Source organism: Eutrigla gurnardus (genome assembly GCF_963514095.1).
Source record: "Eutrigla gurnardus genome assembly, chromosome: 1".
In the NCBI taxonomy this organism is placed as follows: Eukaryota; Metazoa; Chordata; class Actinopteri; order Perciformes; family Triglidae; genus Eutrigla; species Eutrigla gurnardus.
Genome location: NC_139915.1, coordinates 6408922 through 6427242, shown reverse-complemented (window position 1 = coordinate 6427242; position 18321 = coordinate 6408922). Strand labels below are relative to the sequence as shown.

General features: G+C 42.2%; 1 protein-coding gene across 1 annotated transcript in view; it reads right to left on the bottom strand.

Annotated features, from left to right (window-relative positions):
• Positions 1-18321, bottom strand: part of LOC311017997 (AT-rich interactive domain-containing protein 3B-like) — a 50517-nt gene that overhangs the window by 17388 nt on the left and 14808 nt on the right. Inside the window, exons 3-4 of the mRNA XM_084016717.1 lie at positions 9167-9241; positions 8382-8454 (exon numbers count right to left, since the gene is read on the bottom strand). Of these exons, the coding sequence (XP_083872843.1) occupies positions 8382-8454; positions 9167-9241 (148 nt within the window). The remainder of the gene's footprint in view (positions 1-8381; positions 8455-9166; positions 9242-18321) is intronic.

The following is an 18321-nucleotide window of genomic DNA, read 5'->3' as shown; positions in this document are numbered from 1 at the left end:
AAAACACAACAGTAGGTATATAGTCAACTCAATTTCAATGCATCTTTTTAACATTGAGTCGCAAAATGTGTTTGCTGTGTAACCATGCTTAAGAGGGTCCATCTAGTTTTTAAAAATGTGATGCATCACATATCAAACATGTACAACCTTCAATAAGCAAACATGTACAACAGTATATCAGTAAATGCCTTTTTGGGTCACAATTTAAAACATAACAACTTGGTCAAATATAGTGGACGACCTCTGCTCTATATTTATGGCTGACTGCAAGATCAAGCAAGAGAAAAGTAACCCAATAGCATGGCCTTGTAAACAGCCATCTCTGATCTTTGAAGAAATGTCAAGAATGTATATGTCACAGCAACATGACAATGGTATGTTGTACGCATAATAGAGGGAGGGGCGTAGGGATCAACTGTAGATTCTTGAGGCAAAGCTGCAGAAGTTCGGCTCAACTTTTTCCACTTGATTAGCTTAAAACTTGGGTAACAAATCTGAGAGATCTCAGGGACAAACAAGAGTAATATTTAGAACTATTAAAATGAATGAAAGAGGGTGAATAGAGCATGCATATGAGAAACAATGTAAGGAAGACAGAGATAAGGGAAAATATACAAACATATATGGTCTTCAGTGATAATGAGGTCATCTGTGACTGGTCAGACTGGGTACTGCTGGTTTAAAGGGTAAGTAGGTGGCAGTGATGTCTTCACTGGCAGGTGCAACATTGAGGGATTCCCTCTCCCTTCTACCAAGCTTTATAACAAAGCTAACTGCTACAATCAATGGACACCCGGATTGACAGATAAAGCCATCAGCTGACATCCCATTTGGGGCCCAGCATCACTGATCAATATGGGAGACATCAGCTGCTATAAGCCAAGGGGACGAGGGATACGTTTAAACAGGCAAAGAGATTGTGGGGGTTGTGCATTCATCTTGGAAATTTCGACTCCCATCAATGCTAATTACTTTTGGCTTTTGGAATCCATGACAGCGGGTCATCCTTTCAAAGATTCTGGTGTTCTTAATGCAGAGTGACTTAAATGAGGTCAACAGCGGAACAGGCTTTAATTCCTAAATTACAAACAATAGCCGAAAAAGCCAGACTACTAATGACGCTTTTAATACTTTTTCAGGAGTCCAAGTTATAAAACAGAAAAAATACATTCAGGAAAGGGGTCATAGCATACTATAGCCTACACTACACTTCACTATGAAAAGTCAAGTTTTTAGCCTTGTTGCGGAAAACTCATCTTCCCACACTAACCTATCATAACTTGTTAACTGCCATCATCTTTATTGTATTGTCCATCCCAAACAACAACAACTCACGTCAACTGAAATATCACAGACAAAGAGCCAATAACATTTGACGACTGTTTCATGTCCATTTTCTGCCCTCAAATCAAGCATCTTGTTTTCCATTAGGCCCCTTTGCACTCACGTCTCGTCGTTACCGTGCGGCTTATGCAACACGGCTGCAGAGCTGCACTGGAAGTGAGCTCAGGGCTATTGTACTGGTGTAGGGCTCCTCTGGGGGCTGTAATGCATTTCATACCATCCATCACAGGGGTGTGGAAGCCAGGAAACTTTGCTTTAAGAGCACACACAGGACACAGATGGAGAAGCAAGACACACAGATATGCAGAGATAGCAGAAGTTTGGCAAAATGTGTTGATCACAGGAGAGTTTCACGTGGGAACAGCTTAACAAAGCTCCCCACAAAAAATAGATATTTGGAGTTTGGAAACACATTAATATTTCACATGAAAGGTACTTAGAAATGCATTTCACATTAAATTACATCTTAATGTGCCTTTCCTTGATTCATAAAAATGTCTAATCCTGGCCTATCTTGCATTCATTCATAATCCATGGAAATGTATTTTATGTATCAACATCATTATACCGCTGTATTGCTTTTATAATTAATAAAGAAATACATACTTTTGTCTGTTTTCTTCCAATTTGTATTCACTAAAAGATATGCAAAATCATTTTAATTGCTTTAGTCTGTTTACACATTACGACTTTTAGGACGTTCTTTTATCAAAATGATGTTCCTCATGGGGAAAGAACGCTTGCTGCCTAAATTTCCGCCACATTTTACTCTTTAGTTGTTGCCAACTTGCCATACCCTCAGAAAACGGCTGATGTTTGAAGTGACTGGCCCATTCACATATCTCTTCTAGGAATATTTGTTTTTCAGGATATTTGCAAATGTTTTCCACTGAAGCCAAAACAAGGTGCATGGATCTGAGGAGGCCATGTTATTTTTACCCTGACCAATGACCTCGCTGGGAAGCAGGCATCTGCTTGAGGCCTGCACTCGTCCTCTTCCCTGCTCAGTTACTTATGAGCATGGTGATTAAGAATCTCCCAGCTCTGGAGCTTAGAGACTCAAATCCCTGTACAGTATGGTCGTAATTAAAGATGGACAGCACAGTGGCAATCCAGGCCCGTGGAACAGTCTGGCTAAATGACAGAGGAAATAACAGGGAGGCGGTGCGGATTGGGGGTTGGGATGAAGAGACGGAGAGAGGAAGAGGCACAAAGGGTAGTCTTGGTTGGTAAGAAACAAACAGACACACAAAATAAAACGTCTTTAGATTCTAATCTAACATCTCCCAACAGACTCTCTATCTCTCTCTCACACACACACACACACACAGAGACACACACACACACACACACACACACACACACACACACACAGAGACACACACACACAGAGACACACACATACACAAAAAACAACTATTTCCTTTTGTTTTGAAGGAAGAGAAGAGTTTAACCACCATAGATTTACTCTCTCCTGAAAGGCTGGGCTATAATTTGCCAGTCATGGGTGGAGTTTACCAAAGGCAAGGAAAATCTCAGCCCTCACATATATCAACACAGTCACCACAAAATCTTTGATCAAACACAGGGGACGATGTGTCCAATAAGAATAGTTTGCCTCTTCTTTTAGGCTGTCTTGGGGTCATGATTAGAAAGCAGTGGTTGGAATCTGTGTGTCAGTTGGGTCCCCACCCTTTCCTGAGAGGAGGGTCCCTTTGCTACCAGTGCTGGTCTTTTAGTTATCTTTCTCTCTGGTTGGTGAGCACAGTCAGTTTCAGCCCACTGCTCTCAAAGGGAAACGAAAGCGCATGGCCTTGTTTCTACCGATGCCTCCCTTAACCTCCCCTCTGTCACCCTGACACCCCGTCTGTCTCCTACAGCGGTTTCCCTGTCTGCCCTCTTCATCCTTTCTTTTCTCCCTTTTTACACACGCAGACACGCGACGGTCACTCCCTTGTCTGCTGTCCGTCAGCGTTGCCCTATCAAAAAGGGTGGCCCCCACTTTTTGGACATCATTAATCATCCCGTGTAGGACAGGAGGCCCCTTAATCCAACCCCTCCTTCCCCGGCCTCACCAAGCAGGCCACAGTGCGGCCCTCCGCCCCTATCCCCCATGGTGTTATCAAGTTTCAGTGGTTGTAACTGTGGCACAATAAACAGAGGGGGAAGGAGAATGGGGTGGGGGCAAAGGAGGAGGAAGGGAATGGAGACAGAAAGAAAGACAAGAGAGGACAAAATGTCATTTCCTAGTTACACTTTATTGGTGCCAAGTAAAACATGCCTCTTGGTTCTTGAAAAATTGAGAATCTTAAAATGTGTCCGGATATAGAAATTGCAGAAACTGCAAATATATATATTACAAGAATTGTGTAATAGTTGTCGAGTAAAGTCACAGTTCAAAAGGTCGATCTCAAATTGAAAATCATTTCACCCGCAATCCAACACTATCCTAAATGGACAAATGTGCTCACAATACCCAGTGTTTTTGTTGTTAAACCAACCAGGTGCTACCACTTTCCAGAAGTTGTGGGGTGTTAACTAAAGGAAAATGAGGCCATATCAAAGAGCCAGAGAATGTTCCTATTGTAGTGTTGTGTTTGTACAGAGGGCCCGCCTGTTACGAGGGCCAGTGTGAGGCTGACCGGGGGAGTAATATAATGCATACATGGATCCCCCAGAGCCCATTCATGGTGTAATTGGTGTGGACAGAGCTCTCGGTCTCAGGGTTACAGTTAGGGAACTTCCTCTAATATCCTGCTGGGAGGCCACTCTTCCCACACCACAAAAAATATCCAACTTAACCAGGACATAAAATGTATTTTATTCAAATGTGAAAAACTGGCAGAGATATTTTAAAGTTTTTTTTTTTCCTGTTTAGCTACAGCTTATCTGTAGCTAAACAAATCTGTAGCTAAACAAAAATAAATAAATAAATAAACATTTCAGTAAATGAAAATATTTGAAGGACACATATTAGACCAAAATACTATGTAACAAAAGCCTATGTAGGCCATTTTGATATAAAGGGGCCTGTAAACATTACTGGTGGCCACACTGAAGATTTATGAGAGCAAATAGAGCAGAGCCGGGGACATCTTCATTATAATCATTATCTCCCCTTCCTTCCCTCCTCCACCTTCCTCTAATTCTGTACTTCTAACTCCAGCCCCTTCAAAACCACAGCAACTTAATGACACAGACAAGGCCGGCTTACCAGTTTATTACTATTAACAGACCTAAATCTACTACGGACGGATTTCCTCTTAAAATAACTCTAGATAGAACACCATGTGGTCCCTCTTAAGCTGAATCTACACTCCCCATTAAGAGTGTCACGGTGGGATGGTTTGAGCCTTTGCTGTAAACGACGTGTGGGGTTTTCTGGCTGGAGTCGAGGAGCTAAAACACTTGTCTTTACCGCCCCGTCACCCCCTCCCTTCTCCACTGGTGATTTCACTGAACAGGAGCCTCTCTCTCTCTGGCTCTGTCCATCACAGCCTGCGGCCATTAATCATCTCAAGTGGACAGCGCTGACAGGCAGTTGGCTGCATCACTCTTTTATTTTTTCCTCTTTTTTCCCCCCCTTTATTTTGCACCCGTAGCTCCCGCAGCCTCAGTCACAGCTTCCCCCTTTCGATTACCTCTTCACAACCCCACCTCCTGCCCCAAACCCCCATCCCAAATGAGAAAGTGGCCGGGTGTCAAGCCAAAACAAACATTCACCCATCTGCTTAAATCGAAACCTTTGAGGTGGTTAATGGCGTCAAAGCTTTTCTCTGTGCTCCCAGTGGGCGTGAAACAGCAAAACCTGTAATGGATATGATGGACAAGGATGTCGGCATAACTCATGAAGACCCAACATCCTCCGCCCACACTCTTCCAACATGAAGAGCTCTGCATTTACATTACATTTACATGTCAGGCCATTAGCTGATGTGTCCCACAGCAGTGAATGACAAGGAGCTCTCCAGTAGAGCAAAGCCGAGATTTTTAAATTACGAGCAAACAAAGAATAAACAAAGAAATAGGAGCCAAGGAAGAAACGGTAGAGAGGATTTGTATGCGTGTCTTCTGGCATTTCTGTGATGCAGAGTCCATCAATGGACCCCTTTACACATAGACAGGCTTTCGGACAGCTGCTATGAATTCCTCAACCATTAACACTCACACACACACACACACACACACACACACACACACACACGCCTGTTTTTAAGCGTAAAGGCAGGAAATGGGAATCCCTTGTAAGTTTTCCTTCCGCTGTTGCTTTCCTCTCAAGGCTTGGAGGCCCCACGATGAGGTGGGAAAAGCACTTCACCATTTGTCTCTCTCCAACCAATCTGCCCCACAAAATGCAAGCACTCGGCTTGTAAGGTCAGTCAAATGAAGAGGCTAGCATTTCCCATACCACAAGCTGTAAACCCCCCTTCTTGCCCATAGTAACATTAAATCAAAAAGGGCTTTCTAAGTACTCTTTCATTTAAAAAAACAAAAAACAAAAGCGTGCAATAATCTTGACCTCATATCTATGATGTGAAATGGAAGGAGGAGTACATGTACAGTGATTAGAGAGTACTATTAACAAGAACTCTTATACTCTTGGCACCAACAGCAAAAAGGGAATCCAACCAAGCAATGTGTTCCCTGTGATTAAGATTCTGGTTTGGGAGACAGCAGAGGTCAGCCAAGTGCCTGTCATTTTAAGGGAGGGGTGAAGAACTCATTCTAGAGTAGCTGAAATTATACCCCACCCTCCTGCACAATATTCACATCAGGTCTCTAATGCCCATACGTCCCTGTCATATCTTACATGCACATTTGAAGCACAGTGCAGCCATGGCAGTGTCATTTTAACCTTTCCAGGTATAGGTAAATAATGTAATTATTTCTGGTGCCCTTTCACTATTACCAATTGAAAACACTCAAATAAAAAATTAAAACACTTCCATCTCTCACCATATTATTTTCCCTTTGCCTCAAACGTGTCTATTATAGATGAGCACTCTGGTGACACAGTAATATTTGTTACAACTGTTGTTGGCCACTGACCCTTGCACTCCCTCACTACGCATCACATGTACTGATGATGACACAGGAACTTGATCCATGCAAACTAATTCCAGTTGCACTCACTATAGTTCACTCTGGAAATGCAATTCAGGTTAACAAGTTAAACAAAAATGAAAATGACAAGAGCTCAACATTTTGGCTTTGAGACAGGATGGTTTTACAAGATGAATTGTTTGTCTTGCTTTTTTGTTTTGTATGTTATAATTCATTCCATATTTTTCTTGCTCATAACGATAAAAAGAGGCTTGTTTTCACTTGCCTAAAGTGAGTGTAAATTTTGTGAATATAATGTGACAAGGCACACTGTAATCAGCCAGTTATATTCTGTCTGGTGGCATTTTAGTCAGCTTGATGGATTTCTCCGTCTGACCAGCGTGAGTAAAGGGTCAGCCAACCACTCCCAGCGTCTGCCACTCGATAGAGATGCTAACAGGGCCCTGACAGATCCTGTCCCTCCCTTTCCCTGACTCGGCTTAATTCATCACCTTCCAAACAAGACCCCCGGGTGCTAACGCCAGACCAGACACTCGGAAGCTGCTTCTCTAGTGAACGTGAACTCGCCAACATATGCGTTCCACTACACACACACACACACACACACACACACACACACACACACACACACACACACACACACACACACACACACACACACACACACACACACACACACACACACACACACACACACACACACACACACACACACACACACACACACACACACACACACACACACACGGCGACTCACATGGAGCCAGCTACGCAGGTTTACGCACAGTCATCATCAGTCATGGTCTGACAAAACAAACCAAGCATCACGTACACACTCATACATCGTATCGCCGATCATAGCTGGTGACAAAACAAAATGAAGTATGAACCACACACAGGCTCACAGACCATCATCACCCATCATAGCCTGCCAAAACATAATGTGAAGAATGCACCACTGTAATAACATTGTGATTCACCTTGGGAGGTATTGCTCAAGCCATGTAATTTACTTGGCAACTTATTTGTCTGATAGAAGCTTAAGTGCATTAGCTGCCCTGGTCATAGGGGTCTTGAACGCAGTGTCAAAGACGCATGCGGTCAGCTGAGCCTCCCCGGCTGTTGGCCAACTACATAAGTTAGGCCAGTGCCAGATCCTCTCGGCTCTGATACTGCAGCACCACAGGATCAAGGGAGGCAGATCTCACCTGCTGATCTCACCTGCTGACCCTTTAAAGTCCTTACTCTGGGGAGGGGAATTAGTAAAGGATTTCTTGGCCAGTTTTTTTTAGTTGATCAGTGACACAGCACACAAGCAAATTCATTTGGAATACAGCCACAAAAGGAAACAACTATTACATTTGTATCTTTGTACTTGCTCAGTTTGGGGAGAACAATTGTATGACCAAATAAACCATTTGTGCCAAACACCAAATCAATCTATAGTGAAATTCCAGATGCTCTGTAAAACATAGCAACCCCTCCTCATGCTGAGACAGGAAATTACTCTTAAGAATTGGAAGTTGTGTGGTATTTGCTTTTTCCACATCGGCAAAGGGAGGGAACTTAACTGCAAACACTACACATATAATGACTTGTTACGAAACCATATATTTAGGAGTTTTCCAATAAAAATGTACTGTAAATTGAATTGTCTACAGGATATAAAGCCTGAACCCATAAAGCTTAACCAAGACATATCTAAATCAGTAATCCATTGACAAAATACACTTCAACAACATCCCCATTTTCAAACAGAAAACTCCTAAGGAAACATGTTTGTAAAAAAAATGCTAGCAAATACTGATGTTTTTAGAGAATTCATTCATAAGTCTCAACTCATCCTCCAGTTTTAACGTGTATGCCAAAATGCTGGATCTGACATGAGTAAATAAAAATCTGTTCTATGGAGGAACCAAGTGAAGAAACAGCTGCTGCTTGATATAATGTGGTTTTCTGGGAAGCACCCTCACCTCTTTTCTGCATGAAGGTGAAGAGGTCATCCAAAAACTCCTTCCTTTTGGGGTCATTGTCCAGTTCATACAACTGAAGGAGAAAACAGAAGCTTATTAGGGCCACGTTGCACCAACTGGTCAGTTGAGCACTGCATGTTGCCGACAGTTACCTTAGGTTCACTGTCAGCTCTAGTCATCAGCATGTTAAATTGTCACCGAAAGTAAAGCTGTGTGGCTGTTCAGACTTGTAAATTGTGCAGTTTATTTTTTGCCTCATCCCTTTCTTGTATTGCAATTATTACATATTCCCTGTTTGTAATGAAAGGGCTCCAGCCTGCGACCAAGCCAGTCTCATTGTTTAATATCAGTGGTGGAGGAGGTACAAATCTTATTTTAATAACAGTATGAGTATATAATCATTAAAAGGATACTAAAGCAAAATTAAAGCATTAAAGTACTCACCATGCGGCAAAATGGGCTCTTTAGTTGTTCCATTATTTAGACTATGATTAATACCATGCTGTAACAATAAGGGGTGTGGGTATAATTTTTTCTGATGCAAACAACTGAGAAATTTGGTAGCCCAGGTGCTACCTGTGGAAAAATGAGCTTGGAGCCCTGAATGATTAATCAGATTTTTTTTGCTAGCTCCACCTTGAATGTTTCAAAAGGTTAACCTAGTCATATTTTCCACTAGTTTGACTTTCATTAGAATGAATGTTATGTATTTGGTGCAAAAGCTTTTGGGTTGTTCAATGATTGAACCCACTGAAGCCACCTGGTGACCACAGTCCTGAGCTCACCTTAGCAAAGTCTCTGGAGGCCTCTCCTCTTCCTCTGCTACTGTCAGCCTCATCTGCCCAGCCTGCACTCCCATTCTACAACAGACAAGAGATAAAACACAGATATGATCAGTAAACAAACAGAAAGTGCTTCCAAACATCCAGTCTGTAGTGGTTTGGTAAGGAGTCTGTCGAAGGAAAACACATTTGTATTTGTTTTGGGGAATTTATTTGGTACCTTCACTTCACTGTGACAGCAGAGATATGAACAGGAAACATGGAGACAGAGAAACATGCATGTTGTGCAACAAGGTCCATGAAAAGAACTGAACCGGGGACTGGTTTTACCTGTAATGTAGTTGTACAATTGTAATTCTAAGAATGGACTTTGACCTGTGTGTTAATTGGATTTCTAGCTGCAAAGATTCCATAAGGTTGGCAGTGACTGAAGGTCAAGAAGTTAATGTCAGGAAAAATAAATTGAGTAAACTCTAAGCTAGTAGTTGTAGTACAAAACTACCAACATTCAACAACACATGAAAGCTAATATATACTCAAAGTCCATGAGTGCATTTTTCCAGGGGTTGGAGGAGTAACCTCTGGAGTTATTGTGCCCCTGAGCTCCTGTGTCCCCCTTCCCCCTCATCCTCAAACATCTCCATTTGACCTAAACCATCTGCATCTGGGCCTGCCCTGCCCTGCCCCCACCCATGTCTTCCGACCCAGCTGGATACAAGGGCCCCCCATCCTTCAATCTCAACGCAGCTGTGACGGGTGGCCAAGTTCATGGAGTGTAGCTGGCTGTCAGGAGGGGCCAGGGGAGGGCGGGCTGGTCAGTAGCTGGCTGACACACACACACACACAGGCGTGTGTGTGTATGTTTGCGAGTGCAGGGAGGGGGGCAATGACCCCACAAGACGGGAAGGAAGGAAAATAGGGGCAGAAAGGGGTGCACGGTATGTGCCGACCAGGAATGTCTCCTAAAGACAAAACCTATAAAAGCATCAGGAATCAAAACAAGATCCGTTTGGAGGGGAACGTTAATAGCTGCAGCCGAGGGTCTAGTTTCAAATGGGAGCCCATTGGTCAGTGGCAATTACAAGGCCTGAAACGAGAGCTGAGAGGGCAAAGGTTCTCAAGGCCCCTGAGAGCAAGTCATTTTCACCCTCTCACTCTCTGTACGTGTAACGGTTGTCAACATTCATGCTCCCTAAACAAATACTCATCAACCATCAACTTGCAAACCCACTGAAAATGGTAGGTTTGAGGGTAGAGTTCACAACTGAAGGCTTTTGTGACACAATTAGATATCTGCTACTGAGAACAGCTTCTCTCATGCATTAAAAAAAACAACCTAAAAGGGTAGGACTTCACCTGCATATTGACAACATTGATAAATGTGAAAAAATGTCCCTCTCAAATTAGTATGAATAACTGATCGATTTTAGTTCCAAAAAGCTACATTTCCAGTAGGGAAAAACTAATATTTGAAGTCCAATGTTCAAACTTTCACAGTCATACCAGTAGACTGTCATTCCCTCAAAAGTAAAAGTTCTATCCATTACAAAAGAAATGATAACTTTACCACAATGGCTTCTCTGCAGATATCTTTTAATGGAAAATACTCTGCAAACACAGCTCATTCCTCATCAAAAATGCATTTAGCAGTCAACCTACATTATCTATAGTATGCCATAGAGATTACATGGAAGGATCGTCATGTGAAGGTAAATATATTGTGTAGTACATATGGAGGCCATATAGACCTTTGCACACAATTTGACCACCTCTGTTAACCTTTAACTATTATACATGATTATAAAAGACGATAATTCAGATTGCAGCCATGCATAATCTCACATGCTTGCTCTTGCATGAAAAAAACGTTGCATTCGGCACCTTTTATACATGTCGCATGTTCCCTATTCAGTGGCCCAGAGGTCGACACTCTGTGTAATCTTACAGGAATCAAACAAGAAGCCATAAAGCTACATGGGAAACATCACCATTCTGCCTGTTAGCACGTGTCCTCTGCTAGTCTTCCAACAAAGTGAAATTTCATACCTATGTCCAGAATATCAATACCAGTGATTAATAATAATTTGATAAACACATAATATGTGTGTGTATCGCTGATAAAACCATTAACGCTTTAAAAATCAAATAATAATACAAAATAACAGGCAATAGCTGCGTTACCAGTCTTGGATTTGTTAGGTGAACAAAAGTGTTTTTGCATATTTACCATATGCAAACCCATACACGAATGCCTCCCAGAGGGACATGGTGTTCCCAAAATCAACTGAGAACAAAGGTCTAAAGTGACAGAATACAGCGCTGTCCAGTCACTGCTACATCCCCTACTTTAATTGCAGTTTCTTAGGTGCATAAGATTAACAAGTTTTGGTACAAAATCATTTGTCCCATTTTCAAATGACTGAAATTAGCACAGATTTTACAACAGATTTGGAAGAACTATACATGGGTCTCATTTATAAAACAGTGAGTAGGATACACATTTAATGTTTGTGTATACCTATGCTAAAGAATATTCTGATTTATAAAACATCACCTACGCCTGCCAGTGCACAACTTCGTTTTATAAATCCCAAATAAACTTGAAAAATTCGCTGGAGAATCAGCCTCATATCCAGCCATCTACACGCTCACATTCATATGGTCAACGCGAAGCCCCCCATGAATGTGCACTCATAGCAATGAGCTTGCTGATTATGGTTCTTTACTGTGAAACAAATACAGAGGATTTTTTCCCCCAGACACAGAGGTGATTGTGGGTGAGGTATTCTTCATTCACTTAGTAACAGTGCATCCATCATGCAGCATAACGCGTAACGAGGGTCACCGCAACATGCATGTTAACAGCAATCCGACTGATTTCCAAAGTGATTGCGATGATCCATGGTGTCCACTACCCTATATACCCCCTATATGTGCAGGTGATGAAGATGTGCAGATCAAGGTGACTGGAGGAGGCAGAGTGTGTGACAGAGACTCCAGTGTCTCTGATACTTGCAATAGATAGCCGTTTTCAATTTGTATACAGTATAATGCATCGGCCCCTTTCGAATAAACCACACAGGAATAAACAAAGTTGTGCTCACTACAAAAGTTTCATGATGCTACACAAGTCTGTTATAGCAACTCTGGTATGTTATAAAATGTTGGGGTTTGTAGATGAACGGGGGAGAAATAGACAACATTAATAATGTGTTGATTTTAAATGCATTAAATGTACTACCATTTTAGAAATCACATGGTAAAATCTTAAAATTGGTTCCACTGATTGTTTTACTACAGCATACTCTAGAAAAGGTCCTCGCACTGCATATATGCTGCAATTTTCCTTCCGTGTTTGCTCTACAGATGACTGACTGCTTTAGCATCACTGTTGATTTAACAGTGGAGTGCTCTCTTGTACTGAACAAGGCCCGTCAGTATTTCCTCTTCAACTGTAGAGGGCAAGCTCCGAACGAATGGCTGAGAAAGTAATAGAGGGCAGTAAAAAGACAACAACTGTGGTACTAAATGATTATGAACGGAGTATACAGTAGGGTTTAAAAATGTGTGATTCTTTTAATCAACAGACGTTGACCATGCAGGCGTCTGCAACAACGACATGTGTGCACCATGTCTCTGACTGCATAATGATGATGTTGGTATCAAACTTTTGGATCTCAAAACCAACAGGACCGACGACTACCAATGATTTCTTGTGTCTGGCTCTAGGGGTGTAATTCTGCTGTCACTTGTCATTACGCAAATAAGTTCAAATGCATTTACAGGAAATGTCTGCTTCTCTAGCTGGTTCAAAAAAAGCCCAGTAATTGGAACATAGAGGCCGTTAACCATGAATAGACATGTTGGCTCTTGAATTGGGACCTTGGTCAGCTGAGGAATGTTAACACTATGTTGCTTTTTTGTCAAGTTAGAGTGGATACTGATGTTTTAGGACCACTCCTTATGATCAGTCACCTCAGACCCTTCATCACATCCAGCACTCCCCCCCCAGAGATGGCTTCTTTAAAAAAAGAAATTCCCACACCCTTCCTACATTCATGACATGGGCGTGAAGCCTTGAATCATATCATTCATAATTGTTCCAAATGAAGTGTTGAAAGCATGTGGAGCATATCTGGAGTTTATTTATCCAAACTACAATTCAGTTAGGTCAAATGGAATTATAATATTAAAATAAAGCATTAGACATGTCTGCTGTGTGTCTATGTATATGCATTGCCTGCATGTGTGTGTGTGTGTGTGTGTGGGATGAACAGAAGCCTTATGTTTAAGCAGCCCATGTTTCCTCTCCGTCTCTCTCTCATGCTGTTAGCAGGTTTACTGGCCAGGCGTCGGGTGGCCTAATCACATTATGGCCATACGTGACTGACTGGCACAGCGCCAAATCAGGGATAAGAATAAGGTAGATGACCATAAGTGAGCTATAGCTGGTCATCGTCAAAGTGGGGTGAGGGGTGGGGAGGATACCTCCTTACGTAAATAAATTCTCTTCTGATATTCAGGCATTGTCATTTGTAATTATTCCGTAGAGATTTTTTAAAAATGGGACATGAGTCACCCTCTACTGTTATTGTAATGCTGAAATGATTCATATTCATGCAGTTTTATGTCCTCAAAATTAGTCATTTTTCAGATTTTTTTTAACGCACCACAGTTGTGAAATCCATACATCTGGATTGTGCATTCTTGTAGCCAGGGACATCACTAGGATTCAAAGACAGGGGGGCTTAGCCCCCAGAGAAGCAGACATCTTGTAAACATCTCAGTGCTGGCATCTTTTTAGTACTCTATTAGAACGACACAACAGTGAGGAAGTAAAGCTAGTAACAAGTTAAAAGCAACAGACATCGTTTTCTTCCATCCTCTTCTGTTGAACAAGTTACTGTAATGTTTACTTTTAGACACATTAAAGCTGCATGCTTAGAACAGGCCCCGATTATGTAAATGTGTCTTAAAGTGATACCATATCTTAATCCTCTCTCCATTAGATAAGCTGCAGGTCTAAAGAATGTAATGGCACCAATTACTGTACTGTAGATTGGTTCAATCAGAGTGTGATTTTGCTCAGTAATTTTTCTGTCAATGTATATAGTAGTATAAATGATAATTTTAAAGGTCACAGTGAAATCTGACTAAATAAATATGAACTTTACCCAAACAACTGTATTTTGTATGTATTTGTTCTGAATTCTGAAAATAAACACAAATAACTAAATAAATAAAAAGGCAAATTATTTTGGGGGGGCGCTTGGGAACAATTTAGGGTAGCTCCAGCCCTCCTAGGCCTAACAACGTCACTGCATGTAGCAATGTTGCCCTGCAATACAGTGGGTAACCTTCCGTCTGCAACAAGTTGACATTCTTTGCATATCCCTCCATCTGCACCGGACAAACTACGCAACACACTCCTATTTGAATGTCGATGCATAGCTTGGGGGTGATTCTACGCAGCCATTATAGAAAGATGTCTGGAGTGGAGCCACCATTTTAGTGAGGCCAGGCATGCCGGAACAAGAAGGGTTAATGGCTGCTGCTTGGGGAGAGGGGGATGGATGACATTGATTGCCCAGGATGTTGACAGCACTTCTCCAATTTGATAGTGGAGCTGTTATTAGATGAAAAGGCTTGTTCTTAATAAATGCATCATGTTATTTGCCTTCACTCTTCCAGTAGGTGGTTGAGTGGTCTCAAATAGCAGCCACTGATCCACATTGTGATTAAGTCCTTGGGAATCATCTTAGGATAATAAAAGCAGCGAAAAAACAGGATCAAATATGTTTCTATACATGCTTTAGAAGGGGTCAGCAGTAAGGCTGCCTGAAACATACAGGAATATTCACCCTACATTCTCAAGTTAAATGCATTAATCTATTGCACATTAAGAGCAAATGTAAACATGTGCTGTAGTAAACACACTGGTTGAATAGATGTGAATAATGTTGACATAACAAAAAGGTCACACACACAACATAACGTTAACAAGATGGCCTCCAACGTTTCAAGACGGGTCAGGTGGGTTGCCCACATCACCGAAGACTCCTTGCACCGAGGACTCTCCACTACAGTTAACAGTCACCCGCAGCATTTCCAAGTGACCCACTACTAGAGGAAATACGCAATGAGTGGCTGTCTCTGACTAATCATGTACGTGTAAAAACAAACATACGGTTCATTATGGAACTGGTGGTCTACCTAGACTGTGGGTAATTAATGGTTAACACTGGATGAGTCGAGGAAACTGAGAATGAAGCAAATGTTTCTTTTGTCCAAAGCAGCAAAACAGTTGTAGCATGAGTTTGAGTAAATTTGCTGACACTGCACATCCTGCGATGTGACTATAGCACATGTGCACATCCCAATGTTGATGCTTACATGATAATCGCTGATTGCATACTGTGTAGGCAGAGTTGATGTATTGTATGGATGTATTTTAAATAAATATAATAGGCTGTGTGAGAAAAAAACAAGTCACACAATGGCGTATCTCGTGTGGAGGAGACCTTAAAACATTTGTTTTTTGCAGCCTGCCAATTTCCATCCTGCAGACTAAACAAGGCCTAATGAAGAGAGGCACGTGCCATATTGAAGCCCCGTTAGCCCTGAGCCATACCCCCAACCCCTGTCTTCTCATGCCGAGCTACCGTCATGGCTCTCTGTGTCCCGTCCTACACAGCTCCACACTGCAGACCAAGTCCCCTGGGCCACAGCCATTGAACAGGAGGCAAATCAATAGCCCTGGATGTGCAAACACAGGGAAGTCGCCAGCCCCCTCCGGACGCAATCTCACAGCACACGTCAATACTCATCATCCTCAGTCATCTACCACCATGCCAGGGAAACTGAGATGAGGGCTGGATCACAGCTCCCAGGGTGACCTAACCCCTTCACATCTGTGTGAACAGCCACACCTATCCCCAATGAAAACAAAATACATGCACATTAAACCAAAATGGGTAAATGTCACTGTAGTCTTGCCAGAATATAGACACAGATGGGAAGGCAACTAGTAAGAATCACCAACATTCCTGTACACAGAAACAGGACCTCACAATAACAGGAGAGCCCCTCACATCCCATAGGTACTCTTAACATCTCATTCCCGGACTAATCTTTTTTAGCCAAATTGCTGCCTGTCAAAACAGTTCAGCAAGGGAAATCTTTTAAACAGACACAGCAGCAGTAATTTAATCACAATCGAGGCCTCCAACAGAAATCTGGATCGCAGCCAACAATAGTGATAAATGTCAAGTAGCTAGAAAAGAAATTACACACACGCTGTGTAGATACCTACTTGTTTTGTATATTTGACTATAAAAGCAATTGCATAAACAACATTTTGTGACATGAGATGGACATTAAGGCTACTTTAAGGGGGTATTTGTTTTGTATATTTATGTAGAGAACTGGATCTGTGATTAAAGCAGATTACACAAAGTAGTAAGCCTGTTTCCTCATCTACTTGAGAACAAAATGCCTTTAGTCTTTTAAAAAAAAGTGAATCTGCTTCCTCTCAGCATGCCTGTATAAACGAGCATTGTGGGGGGCAGCAATCTCTAATCCAAATCAAATAATTGGAACCTTGATCCCACAGCGGGACTCCAGAAATAATTTATAGTGGCTATTGCTGTGGGGAGGGGTTGATGAGTGAGGGGCGGGTGCTCTGGGAGTTGGGCTGAGCGGATGGCGTCCTTTATCTGCTAACTACTGTAAAAGATCTCCTGGTGAGCTGCCCATATACGCTACCAACAACAAAAGGCTCTGGCTAATCATAATTCCATGTGCGACCAGAGGGAAGTAAATCTCACTGCCACTTGGGAACATATGGTAGAGATCCTACTTACGCACAGATCCACTACTGATTCCCTCCTCTCATTATGCAGCATAAAAAAGGTCACATATTACATGAGAGCAGGCTGGCAGCAGAGAACAGGACCCAGGGGCATTGCTGCATCCGAGTGTACTGCCCTGTTTGTAGCTGGAACAGATTTCTGGATTTTGGGGGAAACAGACAAAGTGGCAGGGACAAGGGGCTAAACGTCCAGGAGCAGAACGTGTTGGTACCTGCCCCAGCACCTCTAAACAGGCCACTGAAAAACAGGCCTTCAGGCAAGACCACCCCTCCCTCCATTAATCACTCCAATTACAAAGCTGAAAAAGAGAAACAGAGGAAAAAAAGAAAGGGGGGGGGGGGTCACAGATAGAAAGACAGAATGAAAATAGGCAGGCAGGCAGACACACGCAGAAGAAAACGTACACACCGATAACACATTTTTTCATCTCAAATTTCACATGAGAGAGAGAGAGAGAGAGCGAGAGAGAACAACAACCATCAGTTGTAAACATTAATATCTTATATAATTCTCATACATAGCCTTGTTTTTCCTTTCCTTATTATAATACAAAGTATGGTTTGTATTAACATGGTATGGCAACTGTATTGCATGCAGTCCAATACAGCCCCTTAAATTGAAAAGAAGAAAAAAGAATTGAAAGAGATAGAGACAGACTGAGAAAACAAGGAAACCCTATGTCTGCCTGAAAGAAAGGGGTGGATCTGCATATTTAGTTCCTGGGTAAACACGTCTGTTGGTGACCAGCAAGTCTGGTTTGCCAAATAAACTGACTGCATTTGTTCAGCTCCAGCCCTTTCACCAAGACACCACATTCCACAGGCAGAGGCCCCATCCCCCATTACACTAGCTGGCCCCTTTCGCTGCCTCACACAAATGCTACGTTTATAGGCTGGTGTGGCCAGAAGTTCACACTCATTGGTTCAAAGGCCCTTTCACAGGCAGAGCAAACATTTTAGTGAATCACATCTGTGCCACCACATACAGTACTCCATAAGTTAACCCGTTCTCGTAGTTGTTCAGGTCCACAAGAAACTAGACCTCAAAAGACAAGGATTACCAACTAAACTATGCACAGACTTGCACGGGGCCCCCCTTGGTAACCCCTCATGGATAATTTGATTTGAAGCCATTAGCTTTGCTCTGTGAAGTGTACAGTGCAAGATATTTAGTTGCTTGCAATATGCAAAGCAGTTATCATTTTATAAAGACACAAATTATTTTACTCACAGCACATTAAGGCTTAGAGAGTTGTACAATAAAAAAACATTTTTGGGGCCCCTTGTA